The sequence below is a fragment of the Varanus komodoensis genome, unplaced genomic scaffold, assembly GCF_004798865.1.
Source record: "Varanus komodoensis strain SLA01 unplaced genomic scaffold, ASM479886v1 scaffold26, whole genome shotgun sequence".
NCBI classification, from domain to species: Eukaryota; Metazoa; Chordata; class Lepidosauria; order Squamata; family Varanidae; genus Varanus; species Varanus komodoensis.
This window is the reverse complement of record NW_025335684.1, coordinates 6215502-6233310: the sequence shown is the minus strand read 5'-3', so window position 1 is coordinate 6233310 and position 17809 is coordinate 6215502. Positions and strand designations below refer to the sequence as shown.

The window sequence follows — 17809 nt, the reverse complement described above, 5'->3', positions numbered from 1 at the left end:
ATTGTGAAGTCAATTATAGGCCAAGCTAAACAAATATGTCTCCCAGATCTACCTGGACTTTTTCCCTCCCTGAAGTCATGAATTGGCCAACATCAAGACGGGGGTCAGAAGCCCGAGTACTTTTCTTAGAAAGGTCAATTGGTGGTCCTTTGCCCAATTTCATCCTTGGTCCTCATAAAGGTATTGTTCACCTGTAAATTTGGAAGGAGTAACCAATAATGCAACCAAAGCAAGTGTTTTCCTAGCCATATTCATAATGCCCATGAAGTGGAGGCATCGTGCCCCAAGGCACACTTGTGTTATACTGCACTATCACCCCCCACCCTTTGGGTACCACTAAATTGTCTCGATGACTTTTTTTCAGATAGCCAGCTCTGATGAGCGGAAGTGATGATTTCTAGAGCCTCTTCCTTAATTTTGATCAAATACTGCAATGCTTTTCGGAGAGAAAACTGTTTCTTGATGCTGATGTGAACAAGGAACTGTTCTGATTGCCACATATCAATTCAATGTGTGACTGCTCTTGGAACAGGTATACTTAAATCTGAATTTCATTTGGTTAGTTGGTCAGTTTCACAGGGAAGTTGAACATGCGACCCAGTGCTGAATGGGGGAACACTTCTGGATCGGTCCTCCCCATCCGGGCATCCAGATGCATTAGACTCCAACTCCCATAATCCCCCAGTCATAGCTTTTACACATTAGTCTATGCACATTTGAAATGCACATTTTTTCAGTCCAAAAAGAGGGTCGAAAGCTCAACATTGGGAATGAGATGAACTGAACTCCGGGGTGAATAAGAAGAGTCTTACAAGCTCACATCTCACGGATTTGCTGTTCCTGAACCATGAGTGGTTTTCTCACAGGCAACCCTTTGCAGGAACCATGGGTGCCCCCATCTGATGCCACAGACGAAGATTAATCAATGCACTGTCAGCACACAGGTTAGCCTTTGCATCGGATGGACTCAACCAGAAGAAGCTTCAACAGGTAATGCAGTGGACGTTCCCAGTGTCCAAAAGCCAGGAAGTTTCTTGCCGCCGTGCCAAAGCCTTATGACTTCAGCTTCTTTAGGAATAGTAGTAGAGATAATTGGCTGGGAGCTGTTTCCCCCAACCATTCTGTAGATAAGAGCTCTTTTTGCTGTGAGAAGGAAACTGTGCACCAGAAAGGAGGGTTGGAAATTCTGAAAAACTCAGAGAGAGGAACTTTATAAAACCCATGTCTGGAAATGAATGGGCATGTTATTCAACTTTGGGGGCCATGCCATATTCAGGGAACCAACAAAGCCGGAGGGAGGTAAGCGTTCTTTTGCTTGTTTCTCTTGTGCTTCTAAATTTAATTGCTATAGTCAATAAATTGTATATCCCCTTTGACACACAAGAGTTCATCTCCTCCCAAACATCCTTGAACCTACAGAAAGGTGCCTTGATTGGATAGGCTCTTGGGGTTGAAACGCCTTCCCCAGCCTGGTGCCCTTCAAATGTTCTAAATGACCCCCCACACACATCCCTGACCACACTGCCAGGGGAGAGATGAAACCCAAACCATTTCAGGGTGCCAGGCTGGGGCATATTGACAACACACTTTGGAATGGGCTAACCCCGCTCATTTCCTCTCACTTTTGTACTCTCCATAATCATGCCAAACCACGGATCACTTTTTCTTTCAACAGACATGTCTTTGCTACGAATTTAAATGGTTTTGGTACCCATGAGGATTTCTGGTACCCAGAATTTTTGGTACCCAGTTAGGTACCCGCAAGAATTTCATTTCCATTCACAAATCATCAGAACTTTCCCCATTCACAGCCCCAAACACGAGTGGACGTGCACTTTTTTCCAGAAAAGGTTCACACATCCCTGAACTTGCAATCACATTAGATAAATGTTGTTTTTTTTTTTGGGAGGGGGGAGAATGCTTAGAAAGGTGCATTTTTCAACAAAAACTCATTTTCACACTATAGCCCACAGTGGGGAAATACACACTTTTGAAAAAATGTACATAGAAACACATCCTTTTCCCAATTCAAATGTGCACTTCCTATGGTCAGATTGCAAAGGAAAATGGAAGAGAGTTGGCACCCAGCTTCAGCGTGATGTTTGCAAAATATCACGAAGTCAAGCATCCCTGGCTCATCCACCCCAGGACCTGTTTAATCCAAAAGGCATCCCTGAAATCCGAGGAACTATAAGATGGAGAGGCTGCTGCTAAGGATAATACTCTGTTTGGAGACTGATAGCAGCTCTCTCAAAAACAGTTCTCAGAGCTCCAGGGAGAGAGAATGATGTTAAACCAATTTAAGTTTGTCGGTAAATAAACCTCGCAGAGCTGCAACACACACGCACATGTACCTCTCCCCGGATGCATGATGGTGCGGGCGTGATGCACAACAGAGCATAACAATGCAAACATGTTGAAAGAAATGTATAGAAGAAGCACAGTACCTCTGTAAGAGTAGTGAATGGCTGCTGATCAACCAAATCGACCATGTTCCCTGAAACTGAAGAGAGCTAGAAGCAGCCTCAGGGTCACCTGCTCCCAGCTTTAGGCTTCGCAAATACCGAAACACCACCTCATCCTCAGATTCCCCCAGCGCTAAAAATTGCGCCACAGTCCGGCCACTCACACGGAGACCTCGCAGTATGTCGAACTCTGCCAAGTGCTTAAAAAGAAGCACACTGTGACTCAGTGACAAAGCAGATAATACGCATCGTTGCAGGAGAATCAGTCCCTTCTGCACCTCAGCATCCGAACACGGAAGTAAACGCTAGTAAAAGCTAGGCTTTGGACCAGCCGGAAAGGCTTTATAATACTTTGCCACCAAAGTACCTACCACAAATCATTTTTGTTTCTTGTTCAGGACCTTTTTGTGTATTTCAAGGTTCCCTCAGAATGTATGTCACACTTTCGCAAGGGTTAAGCACTCCTCCTGAAGTACAGCATAGATTTCCCCCTGCTCTTTCTTGGATTCATCATGAACTTCATGGATTGTCCCTTATTTGACTGGCTGTTCCAAAAAGCACTACTCAGACCAGTCAGGAAGAATTAGTATGATCATTTGAACTGGCCAAGAAAGGTGAAATTGGATAAAACACTCAGGCAAACATAAAAATCGGTGGTTATTAAAATTTACATGCTCAAGTAGCAAAGGACTTAGAACAATAATATAGAACATGACATTCCAGAAGTTGCACCAAGATATACATTTCATACTTTTTCAAAAGGAACTTCCACCCCCTTTGATAAAAACAACAAAGGAAAGATAAAAGAAGTAAGTTACCATATGGTTCAATTTTTAAAGAGAAGTCTCTTCGCTATACACTCCCTTTCTACGCGGTGCAGAAAACTGACCAGCGAGCTTCTCCATATGATGCTATTTGCTGCTTAGGTATGAAAATCCATTACAGGACTCAGCTTGGAAACTCAAGGATATATGACGTCCAAGGCTAAGCTTTTAAAAAGTCATCATCCATGGATCATGGCGGGGGGGGGGGGGGAACCGCACACACACTCACACACACTTTGAAACAATAAATAAACATTTCCAAGAGTGGCCCTTTAAATAACGAGCGTGCAGTCTGGCTTGCCATGAAGGCTTGTACAAAACTCACTTCCAAGGAAACACCACCCGTGCTTTTAAATAATACAAAGCCCATGTTGTCATGACAACAAGCTCTCCTGCCGTACCGGAATGGCACGTACAATTCACAAGTGCAAAGATACCATGGGTTTGGATGGGTGCTTGAACTCTCCCCCATTCTCTCCGGTCATGCTCAGTTCAGAACGAAAATGCTGTACTAGTGAGAACAGAATGGTTCTCCTGCAATGTTCGGAGAGGTGACGTTGCAGGGGATGGAAGGAAGTGGACTTCGGGGAGTGTTGCATGTTTACAGCAGCGGAGGTGGGACAATCTTGTCCAGCACTCGGACCTGTCGCCTTCCAGGTATTCCAGTCCCTCATCCACAGAAGAACTATGAAGCTAGGAAAGATTCGGCCACTGGAAGCCATTGTAAGGCTCTGTCTCGCCAGGACCCAGTTCTCCAGCGGAGAGACAGAGGGATGCTGCCCTGCACCTAGAGGAGGCCCCAGGACCACCCTCAGACCGTTGGGATCCAGGCCGCAAAGCCACTAGCAAGCTACAACCACAACTCTGTACCCTGAGGCTGCCAAAACAGACCAGGACCAATACACGTGTAGGGTCCCCAAGAGGTCTCCCATTCAGACAGTGGTTAGGTACAGAGCGGCTTGACCTCCGGCGTTGCATTATGTGCACTGAGTACCAGGTTTGGCATCACTGGGCATCTGCTGAGGGGGCAGCACTGCCCCCAGAGCTTCTCTTCTGTTTTGCTGCCTGGATATCTACCTCCCTCCAGCTTGGAAGCGGCACGAATGGTGAGAACGGGCAACATTTCCCTGGTCGCCCTTTCTGGGCAGGGGTGCAAACTGGGACCAGAAGCAGAAGGGCCAAGCGGGTGGGCTCTGAGAAGATGTTTCCCCCCAAAATTAGAGGTGGAACCAATGTGCTGTCAGAACAAGCACAAGTAAGCAAGCCATGTTCTTACGAAAGATGCCCGTTTTCATATCATCTTTTGCTACGGACATGGGCATCATGGGATGATAGCGCCCTACACAAAATCATGAGCAAGACTGAACAGCCCAGCCCCAGGGCCTTGAGATCAAAGCAGAGGGACTGGAAAAAGGCAAAAATACCTGCAGTGTGTAAACCATTCTGCTCTGCACTGGGATCCAGCATGATGCACCGGTTAGAGTGTTTAACTGGGACTCAGGAGATCTGGGTTCTAGTCCCCACTCAGCCATTAAGCCAGGGTGACTAGACTCCCTGGGTAGCCTTGGGCCAGTCTCTGACTCTCAGACTAACCTACCTCGCAGGGTTGTTGTAGGGTAATATGGAGAGGAGGAGTATGATGTGAGCCTCCTTGGGTTCCGTGCAGGAGGGGAAAATGAGATGGAGATATACACAGAATAAAACAATAACATAAAGAGGGAAAGAGACAAGCTTTGCTGATATCTAGACATGGTGTTAGTTCTTATTTAGGACTGAGAGACTGGATCTACCCCAGCCTTTCCACCTGGACTACAAACCCCTTTCTCCTGGACCCTCCTGGACCAGCACTTGGAAGGCACCAGCTAAAGGCAGGAGTCACAGGGAAATTCCCAGCTCCATTTTAATACTACAGAATAAGTCTCCCAGCAGGTCCACTAAGCACACCTCTTGCAGAGCAGCCGCCATTCCAAGAAAACCATATTTTCTTCCTCGTGGCTATGTCTGCAGACTTTCTCTGCTATTATCTTCTAAGAAGTTCCACCATATAAGTGCTAGACTCGAAGTAAAGATATGGATTTTTAAAAGAAAAAAAAAACACATTCCGGGAAGAACTTCAAAAGCGAAACCTAGCCATTAAGTCCCACCTAGGTGCTCTCCTGCTGACCTCAATGTTCTAAACATCACAGCATGGAATGGGTTCCCAATAAATAATTCCACTCTTCTCTTTCCATCAAGTTCAATCCTCAAAAATATAAGCCAAATTATCCTGAAGTAAGGAAAGGGCGAATGTTGCAAGGGAAATCTTCCAGAGATGCTTTCTGGTTGACACATCTGTTTTCAGACAGATCTGGCCCTTCGATTATTCAGAGACATTGCACTCTTTGTTCCTTGGCAGCTGGCTCTCCTTCGGTGCCAGTACCAGCAATGGAAGGCAGAAGGCAGCCCTGGGTCTTGCGGGACATGAGCAGGAACCAGCGATGGCTCCAGGTTTTGGAGGGCACTTGGGCAAGGAACCCTTCGTGGGCCCCTCCTCCGTGAATTTACCTTCTTAGCACCTTGCTACCAACCACTTGCTGGGTGGGCAGAGAGCCAGCAGGGCCCTCTCATCTCTGCCTGGTGTGCTTAAAGAAACCCTGTCTCAGGAGCCAGCCTCCTGCGCAGGCCTTTTGCCTGGCATGGCTACAGAACAACCATCTAAGTAGCCAGCTTCATAAAGAGCGTGTTTCCCTGGAGTGGCTCGAGAAAAACGATTGAAGCACCTAGCCTCAGGAAGATGATGTTTGCTAGGCGTGGCTAGAGACCCCTACCTGAAAAGCAAGCCTCGTGAAGAGGACTTTCACCTGGAGTGGCGAGAGAAGCTCTGTCTCAGCAGCCACCCTCGTGAAGAGGATGTCTGCCTGGTGCGGCGAGAGGGCACTTATCCAAGCAGCCAACCCCGCGTAGCGGGGGCTTGCCCAGCAAGAGACTAATCTGGCACTCAGCTCAGGGCTCCCCATGAAGAAGAGGTGCTTTCCCTGGCATGAGTGAATCCTAGCTCCAAGCTCAACTTACTCCCTGAGGGGAGAAGCTCTCCTGCTTCTGCTCCTCTTCCACCCCATCCACCACGAGGGGCCCACAAGCAAGCCAGATGAAGCAGAAGAACACCTCTGGGGGACACCCCTGGCAGATGCCCAGCCATTCCATGCTGGCCCTGGCAGGATCACAGCGCCAGAACCTCTGCCCCAGCAGCGCCTCCGGTCCGTCCTCCTTGCATCGACAGGCCAACTTCTGGTAGACCACCGAATGTTGTTTGTCGGCATTCTTGGAAAGAACGCTGGACCAGCTCGGCCGTTGCTAAGGAAGAATCCCATTTAGGATAATTTAAAACAGGCTTGTTACAACTTAATAAATAAGGAATCCTAGAAACATTTAGATGATAATTTGCTAAGCGATGAATGATGTCCTTGTCTGTGCACACAGCACCCCTTCACACAAGCCAAGAAAGAAACCAAGAAAGGTTCCATTAAGTAGAGTTTCCTGCTTCCTCGGAACTGGAAAACTATAATTAACAGCTTTAGAACAAGCAAGGATCCCGAAGTGACTTCAATGTGTGGTTTCCTAGACCCGGTGTTGTCCTGAAGCTCCTAAGCATCACTTCCAGTCTGAGGTCAACAGAAACACTTCCAGTTTGGTGGATGCCTCCAGATGAGGGCATTGCCCTACCTCATCATGGGATTTTACTGGGGGTCCAGATGGCACTGCCCTCCATTCATACACTTCCCATATTTTCCTACCCTTTTTTCTCAGAGTGAAAAGAACCATGAGATTTCTGCGCAATGCATTCTGCTGCACAGTGCTAGTGAATGACTCTGGGGCTTTATTCACCCCCCCCCAACCCACCCGGGCAGTCATGCTACTGGTGATCACACTTTCCTTGCTTGTAGCAATGGTGAAAAAAGAGCCATCTATATAGGATTGCTGGGGAAGGGGTACAGAGGAGGCTAGTGGCACAGGGAATACCGATTGCACTGCTATAGTTGATGGAAAATATCCTGCTTCCCCCAAGGCAAGGTGCCAAAGGGCAGAGTGCAAGCCAAAGGTTTGCTTGAACCTTGCTGGTGTGTTGAACCTCAGGTGTCCGGGCCAAAGCCAGTGCCTTACGTTCCACAGACAGGCATGCCTTCTTGCTTGGGTCCCAGCTTCGGACTCCCCGCTACCAATCCTTGGTGGCTTCCCGGCACGTGTGTTTGAGTGGTTTTCTTTCCCCCCATTCTAAAATTTGGAATTCCTTTCCTAAGCTGCAGTTGCTGGCAGTAAGAGCTTTAAGCTAAAATATGTCGGGGTTGTTTTGCTTTTCATGTTGGCCTTCCCGCTTTTGCCTTTGCCTTGTTGACCTCTGGAAGGGGCTTCTGGGAGCTTCTCCAACATGGGATTTTGCAGCTTGGGCTGAGCAAGTATATATATCCAATTTCCCTAGTATCTTGAACTGCACCATGCGAAGGCGGTCCCCATGTAGGTGTCCTTCCCAGACAACTTAGAACGCACCAGTGAACCGTCAGAAGATGAAGGCGGCCACGCAAGGCGAAATCTGGCCAGGCCTGATAGGGAAGGACAAGGGCAAGTCTGTGACCTCTGCAGCATCCATCAGCCAGGCAGCCAGCTGTGTCTGGCACACGGTGCCCTTGGCGGGCCTGGACTCTGTGACTCACACCAGGGCCCTCTTGCATCACCAGATCCTAGAAGCCTCTTTCGAAGCACGGAGGTCGATTTTGTGGATCTTTTTGGAACTCGGTCCCTCTCTCTGCTTGTTTCTTTCCGTTTGCATCATTTCGTGCAGGGGTTAAAAGAAAACTTGCAAGAAAATACAATTCTCACTTCAGAGTGCCACCTTTGAAGCAAAAGTATGAAATGCCTTTTCAGGCACAGAAGGGATGTTTCTTCCTTTCTGGAGGTTTAGGCTCCTAAAGGCGAAACAGGTGTACATAATCACCTCTGGGCAACTCTTGTCACTGGGGAGGCTTAGGATGCAGGTCCAGCCAAGCCTACTCTGCATCCCGTCCCTGCATGGGATCCTGGTGAAGGGAGGGTCTCTTTCTGTTGTTGGAGGGTGGGGTGCTCAAGGTGCTTTCTGTCTGCCCCATTTTTGCTGTGAGTTTCATGTGGGTCCCACCCTGCTGGTTAGGCCCCTGAGCACAGACAGATTCTTTAGGGAAGAGTTGGGTGCTGGGTATTGTTCACTGACCTGCTGGCATGTCTTGTGTTCACTTAAATGTGGATAAGCTTGAAATGAGCATATCAAAATTCCATGAATGCTACTTCATTATGTATCCTAATTAGGATTGTTGTGTCTGTTTTGCAAACTGCTTTTGAACACCGTGTATTGTAGAAAACGTGTTATGCAAATAAACGGAGCATGACTGATTTCTTTGGAGAGGGAATTCCTTGTGCTCCAGTGCTTAGACAAGTTATTTTCCTTTTGCCTCACTCATTTGCCATTTCAGAAATTAGTGTTTTCCGATAGCCATTTTATGAATGGACAAGGTCTCTCCATGGCAGTCGCTCTGCCAGAGCATCTCTGAGTCTCCATCAGAATTCCAGATGTGCCCACCAACACAAAAAGATCGGGGCCCCCCTGCATATATCATTTACACAGCTGACCCATGGCACCGCAGCCCTTCAGCTCTATTTCTCCTCCCAAGCTATTCCTTCTCTTATAGGAAGGTGAGCTGATATTTATTTGACCTCTTTAAGAAAACACACGGCGATCACCCCGGGCCATCCAACTGCAAATTACCAGAAGAGTTAGATTCTTGGGAACTGCCTTGTTCACTCTGTTCCCAAGGCACTTCTGTCTTCTGCAGTTCCAGAGCCCCTCCTCAAGATGCTACGGCACACCTCTGCACAGGTACACCTCTGCGCAGGTACGCCTCTGCACAATTTGGCTGCCCATTTTGGCTGCCCATTTTGACTTGCAGCCTGATTGGCTGATGGCTTCCCATCCAAAGTTCCAGGTCACAATTACAACTTGCACACAATTACAATTTGTCGATGCATTCTTGCATTTCCATAACACCCAGGAGGGGACGCTTCCTGGGTGTTTTACAACACAAAGCTTAAAACCAAAACATTCAATGATATAGTCCAACAGAATACCAAACTATAGGTTTCAAACAGAATCAAAGCAGAAAAGTATCCCAGATAAAACCCAGTCTCAGTGCAAAGAGCTGAGAAGGCACTATCTTTAAAGCCGAAGGACTGGGAATATTAAAAGGTCTTTCCACCTGATGCTGGAAAGATCACCGGACAAGCCTTTCTGGGGAAGCCATTCCACAATTGGGGGCCACCACTGAAAAGGCCCTCTCCATGCTAGCTCTACCTCATTCAGTGGAGATCATGCAGATGTTTCTGCAGCAAGTTTACCTCCTACGATGTCTGCAGTGCATTTGGGATGCATAGCCCCGAGTCTCTTAAATAGCAGAGCCAGGTTAAGAGTGCAGTCGGGGAACTTCCAGAGAAGGGTCTCGTATGCTACCAATTCAAAGCCATTGTGCAGTCCCGCCTTTTCCTCCTTAACCAGTTTTTTCCTGCCTGGTACCATAAAAAGGAAGATGCAGCAGTGGGAAAACAGAGGTTGCACCATCTCAGCAAGCCTTAAAACCAGCCCTGTAAGGCGGGCCAGGATTATTACTCCCCTATCGCTAGTGGAGGGAAGGGCTTGAAAGATAAATGGTTGCCAAAGCCCCCCCCCCCCAGTGAATCTGGGGCAGAAGTAAGGGCACCCTTCTTTCCAGATCTTCTGCTGATGCCCTCCTTGAAGCTGAGTCAGCCGCTGACCAGAGATACCTGGTCAGTGGCTGGTCAGGGGCCTTTTTGGCCTTTTTGGCCATGGCACCCAGTTTGTGGGACGAATTATAATGGAATCAAATCTGAATCAGGAACTATCTGAAAATCAAAAGAAACGACTACAGGTAGCTTTGGCAGCTGATGGGTAGAAAAGAGCCTCCCTCCATTTCGGCAGCCATTTCGGGCATGGTTTTTGGGGAGGGGGATCCAGTCCAACCCTCTCCTTGTCAGCACCATGCCACAAAAGCATCCCAGAAACGCCACATCTTCACCAGGCAGTAACGGTGAGGCTGGGTGGGATTCCCCAGGCAGGGCACTCCCAGCATGGGCGCCACACCTGAGAAGGCCCTGTCCCTCGATCTCGCCTGTCGCACTTCGGTCTGGACCTCGCATTGGATCAGGGCACCCAGGTGGGCACATAAAGGGGCTAGCAAAATGCCTCTCCGTCATGACGGAGACAATGTGCAGCTTTCAAATCCAGGTCTTGCCTGCTGCTCCAGAAATTACGCCTCTGCATATGACTTCTGGGATTCATGTAAAAATTCTGACCGCAGAAGATCCGTGCTTCATCTTCACGTTCCTACCATGACAGTGACCTTTTCAGGGCCTCCATCCCTGTTTTCTCCCAACTTGTTTCGCTGTCACGCACATGAGAATCGCATTTTCGCTCCTTCCGAATGCATTTAGCCTAACCGTCGTTTCCAAATGCAAGCTTTTCATGCAAAATTCATGCTCGCATCTCGGCAGACGTCGCTTTTATGATACATTTTGCTGTAACGTCAAGCCACATACATAACATGCTGCTAGGAGCGCTTTGTGAAACATCAGGCACTAATGAGGGAAGGTGAAAACTATTCGGATGAGACAGAAAGAATTGACAGCAGTTCCTTTAAGACAAGCAGGAGAGCACCCAGTTCCTCAGGGTCCCAAGCAAGAGTTGATGTCTTGGTTGGTTTGAGGTATTTTATGCTACCCCTCAGCTTAAAAACGTCCCCAACGAGGCTTCCAGTTAATCAATTAAATCAGGGCATCCCTCTGTGCAGGTTTGCAATCCCAAAAGACATAGCATGCGAGGAAAAAAAGAATGGGGAGGGAGGAGGAAAAATATACTTTCAGCAGGCCTAGGGGCATAGCCCTGCTTTTCCCATTCATCTCCTTCACTGTGGCCAGCTGGACTCTCCTCAAGGTCCCCACAAGTCCCAGAGTGTGACAGGCAGCAAACAGTTCCACAGTGGTCATCCTCCTCTGGAGTTCTGAGCCTGATGGGTTCGAATGCAGAAGACTCCGAAACTTGCAAAGTGGGAGGGGCAGTAGGCTCTGCAAAGGGGATTCCTGTGCATTAGGGACTAGCTCCTTGCTGGCCGGAAGAGAGAACTACAAGCTTCTCGAGCTGGGACACTGGCACGTCAGCCCAGAATCCTCCTATGTCATGGAGGCAGCTGACACCAGAAGGCCAATCCTATGCCTCAGACATGCTTCCTGCACCGGAGATCCCAGATTGAAGACCACAGCTGGGAGCTTTTAGAGCAATGTCGGCTTTGCCTTGAAGCTCTTCAGGGTACCATGCAGCACTCCCCTTTCCCCGCATCTTTGAAGCCCCACATGAGATGGGGCGCTTCAAAAAACAAGAGTTGCCTTGCAGGGCAGGGACAACATGGTACAGTCCATGGTGAGTTTCAGGGAGGACAAGGCATCTCCCCCCTCGCCCCTGCCCATAGCCACTGAAGTGGTCCATCCCTGCCCTGGACCACCAATCAGCCTGCCGCTGACACACCTGCATCCCAGGTACCTGTCTAGCCTCTTACAACACCTTGTGTGTAGAATCCACCCCCTGGGAAGACCATGGGAAAAGCTCCAATATCCATGACCTTTTTTTTTTTTAAAGGGTAAATATTAGAGGCCACATCAAAGTAAGTTCCCTGGAGAAGTGCCCTCGCGCACTTGCCTCTGACATCCACCACGCCCTCATCGTTAGACAAAAACTAATCACTGAGGGAGGAAAGAAAGGGATGGCTGTGTTCCTGGGGGGAGGGGAGAGTCATGATTTTGCTAAGCCTGTATCTTTACTTGCTGGCATGAGGCCAATGCCGTAAGAAACAAAGCTTCTTTCTCGTGCACCGTAGCTGGCTCTGCCGCTGGCGTTTCTCGAAATGCGTTTTGCAAACACAGAGGATTCTTATTAAGCATTATTTATACAGCACTCGCCTGCTGGCATCGCATCCGCGGGGCTGGTGCGCTAGATGGGCAAGGGAGAGAGAGCAAGCGATGAGGTTTCAGGACGCACTTTCAAAATCCTTCTGGGACGTCGCTCAGCCATTTTGCGGGCAAGCCGAGCCTCTGTACGAGCCATCTTTGCAGGTGGGGCTGAGGCACCTGGACTTCTTGGCCGCCAACCCGTCCGTGAGCCACCTCCACCGTTCCTTCAGCCCTTGCCCTCTGAAGCAACAAGGCTGGGCCAGATCGCCAGTAGCCAAGGGCTGCAAGAAGATGGCCAATGCACACCGAGGCTAATTGGAATCCCCTGAAGAAGACACGCTTGGTGGGAAGAGCCCAGTCTAAATAGGAAGGAGGCTTTCCTGTGGGAACCGCTGCGAAGTCCAGGCATCCAGCACAAAGCAGAAGAGGCTGTGCAGATGATCTGCCTTTCCATCCTGCAGCCTGGCTTTTCTGCTAGCCGAGCGTTGTACCTGTCTGCCTGGAGTGTTTGGAGGGGGAAGGATGGTGGCTGGAGAGGACAGCTCCCATCCTTTCACCCCTCTCCGAGGTCACTCTCCCAACCTCAGAGAGCAGCTGCGCAGTGTTTTCAGCAATGCTTTTAACGGGGAGGGTGTTTGGAGCTCCGATCCCAGCTTGATGGTCAGAGCACTATCTCTGACCTCTGACATGGGGCTACACCATATCCAATGGCCCCTCAGCATAAATGATTCAGAGCAAATGTGAATAACCTCCATCCCAGTCTTCTGCATTCTGCAACACGGTGCAAAAGCGGAATTTCCCTGCAGTGACATACCGAAGCTCCAGATTTGGAAAGGTGATGGTGTTCTCCTTTGCGTATCTTAGACTGAATGGGATTGCAAAGAAGGCAGGCAACCAGAAGGACACCAGCCAGGAATGTAAAGAAATCTCCCCCCTCCAACGCAACGGGATTTCCATTTCCTTGACCCTACTGGCTATGGTTACCTCCATGCTGACCAGAGGTGTAGAGGGCCCAGAGTTCACATGGACCCAGGTCTGGCACTTTTTGATGGGCAGGAGGCATGGAGCCATCTGCCAGCCCTCTCGGACTTCCCTTTTCTCTCCGCGTTTAGCTGCGGCCCTCACAACAGCTGGGCAGAAATGGATTTTCCCAGCAAGGGTATCTCGTTCCCTGCTGTATGGCAAAATACGTTGGCGTTGCTTGGTCTGGAACAAGCTATTAAGGCTCATTAGCTTAACACAACAGCTGCTCCCAGCCAGAATGAAGATGGCTCCATTGGGTTTGTCGGCATGGATCAGCACAGGTGCCCGTGCTCCTGGACTTGCCTTGAGGGCAAGGGAATGGGAACTGCCAGGATGAACCTGACACTTCTAAAGCAGGCATCCACCAGCCCTGATTGGCACTCGCTGGCCGTGAGTTCGGGCAAGGTGCTTCTGCTTTCCTTGGAAATGCTGGGAACGCACCCAAGACCTTCTGCATGCAAAGCAAGGACTCCACCTCTGAGCTCCAGTATCTTTCTGAAACCGGAGAGCCCTGGGTTTAAATCTGACCCGTGGCAAAACCTCAGAGTTCCTCTCCTTACACAGTTGGCCAGCCCTGAGCTTTCAAAGGTTGTCCACATATACAAACACTCCTTCCAAGGTTGGAAAAAAGACATAAAATTAAGAAAACAGTCGGTTTTTCTCCCACCGTGTGATTCCAGTTTTGCTTTAGCTTTTAGATGATAGCCATACATCTCAACAAACTGAGCTTCCCTCAAGCTTCACGGTGGTATTGTGCTTCCCCCATCTTTCATTTTCAAAGCAATGCATAGATTCATGTGCACGGAATCTCCTTAGTTGATTAAAAATGCAACAGGGAAGGGAAGGAAGGTTTCAGAGCTGCTCCAAAGACACACATGGAAGGCCGCCAAGCCACAAGCATCTTTTCACTGGTCAAGCTGACCCACACATGGAATCCCTGGACAACCAAGGATGATAAAGAAGACGCATCTCAGTTCCCAGGCGGCAAAACTGTCCCCATCACACCTCCTGCAGCATCATTAAGAACACCCCAACAATACTTCCTGCTATGCCAAAGGCGCACAACAATCTTATATTAGAACGCACCACGGCCTGATTCGGAATTCAAATGTGTGCAGTACGGACCCCTTCCTCAGTTATGGAAGGGAGGTCTGGACTGGTAGCACTGCTTCCACACTACACACTAGGAAATCCCCTATGCAGTTCAGTTTTGCAGACACTGACTGGCAGCAGCCGCTCTCTTTCCAGGGTCTCAGGGGAGATCCTTTCCCAGCCCCACCTGGAGCCGCTGGGGATCAAACCTGCAAAGCACAAAGAGCAAAGCAGGGGCAGTAAAAGTGACCCAGCCATTGCTGCCTCTGGTCCTGCCCACTGCTGACATGTGGCCCCAACAGAGGACTCCCCAGGGGCACCTGACCCTCGAGGGAAACGAAAACAAGGCAGAGCAGAAGGCAGGGTTCTTGCACCCCTGGAAAAAGTCTTCGCAAATGACGTTAGAAGAGTTGCAATTCAGCTTTCAGTATATCCTTAGCGTCAAAATAATAATCAAGCAATTATATTGGACTGGTATGGAAAAAGAGAGACACAGACAGACAGACAGACAGACAGATGGGAGAGAGAGAGAGACAGAGAGAGAGAGACAGACAGAGAGAGGCAGAGAAAGAGGCAGAAAGAGAGAGAGACCTGTCCATTGAACCATTCTGGGAAGAAAACCAGTCTCAAGAAAGTTCTACATTGCAAGAAGAGACCATAGTTCTCTCAAACCATAGTGACTTTTCCCCCCAGTTATTTTTACAGAACAGAACATAAATGCAAACAGTTGAGATACAGTGTATATCAAACCACAGTGACCTGAGTGCCTTTTTTTGCACGTGCAAAGTCTTGACTTCAGTCCTCAACATCTCTGTCTAAGGCTAGGAAAGTCTGAAATTCAGGACAACGGATGGACCATGCTCTGAGCTGGACTAAGGCTGATTCCTAATCATTGGAAAGATGCTGATCCTGATTTGCTCTTAAATGTGCACACGCTGCCACAGCAAATACTGAGCCGCCACTGACCTTTTCCAGTTTCTCAAAGTGCTCCCGCAAGAACTTCATTGGCCGATCCGGTTTGGCAATGCAGAGGTTCACAATGCACTCTTTCAGAATTTGCTGGATGTTGTGCTTCTGAACATAGAGTTCGCATCCCTTCAGGCTCTCGTCATCTTCCACATTGCAGGAGGAAGAAGAAGCCATCTTGGTGAGTGTAAACAGACGACAAACCTAAGTGAGAAAGTGGCGGGATTTTAATGTAGCGGATCGTCTAAAATCTTCATGCACCGGAGTGGATGCAAAGCTTTCAGATACTGGGCATCTTCTCTGCCCCATTACTGTACCTTAGCCAAATTAAATAATCTATATATAGTTTGCATACTGTCCTGAATAGCAAACTACACTAGTGGCCCTAACAGCTGAATGTGTTACAACTGAGCAGCTCTTCATTATAGGATCACAAAAAATTGATGATCCAGGCAATTCTCTTTCAATTGTGCAGCACGAACCCTAAAACACATCAGCATTTGAAGCATTGATGCCTGCAATTCTCTGGTTTGCATTCAGGTATTTTTGAACACAAATATTTGAATATTGGTTCACAAGAAGCTGAGCTGATGGTTTGGCCTTTGGGCATATTGAATATCCCAAGCAAAGTTTTTCTCTGCAAAGGGTAAATGGCAAAGAAATCCCAAAGATGGCATTCAAACCATCGCCCAAGATTCACCACCTTCCTAAATCATTCAAGACATTCTCCAGCATCTGTGGTCCTCAACATAGGCTGTGCGGAAAGCAAACCTCTCCAAACCTTGACATGTATTTATGGTCCTACGTTTCTTTACCCCAATGGGAAGAACTCTCCCATGGAAACAACCTTTGTTCATACAAAAAAAGAACGGCCAGGATGTGAAAGGTACTTCTCTTCCATCAAAGCAAAACAGCAGAACATATCAATTAAAGAATGGATCATTCTCCCAGGGAATCTATAGTGGATGCTACCAAGTTCATTCAAAACAAAGGGACACATTTCCAACTGAAATGGTTGTGATTTGAAATGTCCATAGCAGCCTTGTACAACCAAAGGCCATGCTGGTCAAGAATGGTGAGTGTTCCAGTCTAGCCGATCTGAAGAGCCCCAGTTTGGCAAGTTCATTCACAGAGGTTTCAAATATTATGCATTCGCCACTTCACCCTCCTTATGGGTCCAAGATCCAAAGGTGCTTTGCAGGCAAAGATGCTGCACTGTGAGGCGAGGCTGAAATCAGGGGTCTTTGGAAGCCAATTCCCAAGCCGCCTCAAAGAGAGAAGATACTCCCTTCTCACAGCCAGGAGGCACAACCTCTGTCGGAATCTCGAAATCAAATCGGTTTAAATCGAAACTGATTTAAATTAGGAGCAGGGTTAGTGCCGAAGTGTGGCAGAGAAGGGCCAAGGACCCCAGCCCCCTGCTCTTCCAAAATCGTCTTTAATGCCTCTCACAACGAAGGCAAACCTTTAGCAGATGCTATAGACCACCTTCCCCAACTGGGCACCCTCTGAATGTATTGCATTACAACTCCCATCAGCCCCACGGTCTTTAATGTCTCTCAGCTAAGCCGTGGTTTTAGCCGTGTGAAGAGATTATTTGTACCACACCTTCTGCAACCTGCCGCTCTCCAAATGTGCTGGACTACAATGCCCATCAACCACGTAACCATTAATGCCTCTCTGGACCAAGCCGTGCCTTTAGCGGCAAGAGGCAGCAATTCAGAACAGACACACCAGGCTCAACCATCACCTATAGAAACATAGAATAGCGGAGTTGGAAGGGGCCATGAAGGCCATCGGGTCCAACCCCCTGCTATTGCAAGACACCACGTTACGCCATCCCATGACCTGACTTGGCCACGCGGCTCGGGGAGAATGGGAGTTGTAGTTCAACACATCTGGAAGGGGCCAGTTGTGGGGAGGCTGGCTTTGGCGTCCTTCCTGCACGCAAGGATAGCAGCCAGGCATGGCTTTCGGGGCGGGGGGGGGGGCTGGAAAAGCACCCCTGGCGATCTCCTCGGTCCCCAGCGGGGCATCCCCAGCCCGGCCCCCGGGGTCGTCCTCGCCGGCGCCCTGGAGCAGGGGGCGCCGGCTCGGCCTCCCCCACCCCACCCCACCCCCGCCTCCATCGCCCCCCCTTTGCCAGAACCAGCCCTTTGTGCTGGATTCAGCCTCAGCCATTGTTGCTGTGGGAACCGGCTCCAAAACGCCAGCGAGGGAGGGAGGGAGGGAGCGAGGGAGGAGGGAAGATGGATGAATGGAGGGCGCGGGCCGGAGAGCGGAGGAGATGGGGCGGCCGGCTGCGCAGGGCCGGGAAAGGCGACGTACCTGGGGGCCGAGGGATCGGGCGACCCCTCTTCCTCTCCGGTCCTGCTCTTCCGCAGTGCAGCGCCTTCTCTCCCTCCCCCCCGCCGCTGGCCG

The 17809-nt window shown here is 49.2% G+C and overlaps 1 protein-coding gene across 1 annotated transcript in view; it reads right to left on the bottom strand.

The window, feature by feature from the left end:
- PRKAR1B (protein kinase cAMP-dependent type I regulatory subunit beta) overlaps positions 1–17809 on the bottom strand; it is a 105120-nt gene extending 87311 nt beyond the window's left edge. Inside the window, exons 1-2 of the mRNA XM_044433851.1 lie at positions 17717–17809; positions 15389–15592 (exon numbers count right to left, since the gene is read on the bottom strand). Coding sequence (XP_044289786.1) covers positions 15389–15565 — 177 coding nt within the window. The 5' untranslated portion in view covers positions 15566–15592; positions 17717–17809. The remainder of the gene's footprint in view (positions 1–15388; positions 15593–17716) is intronic.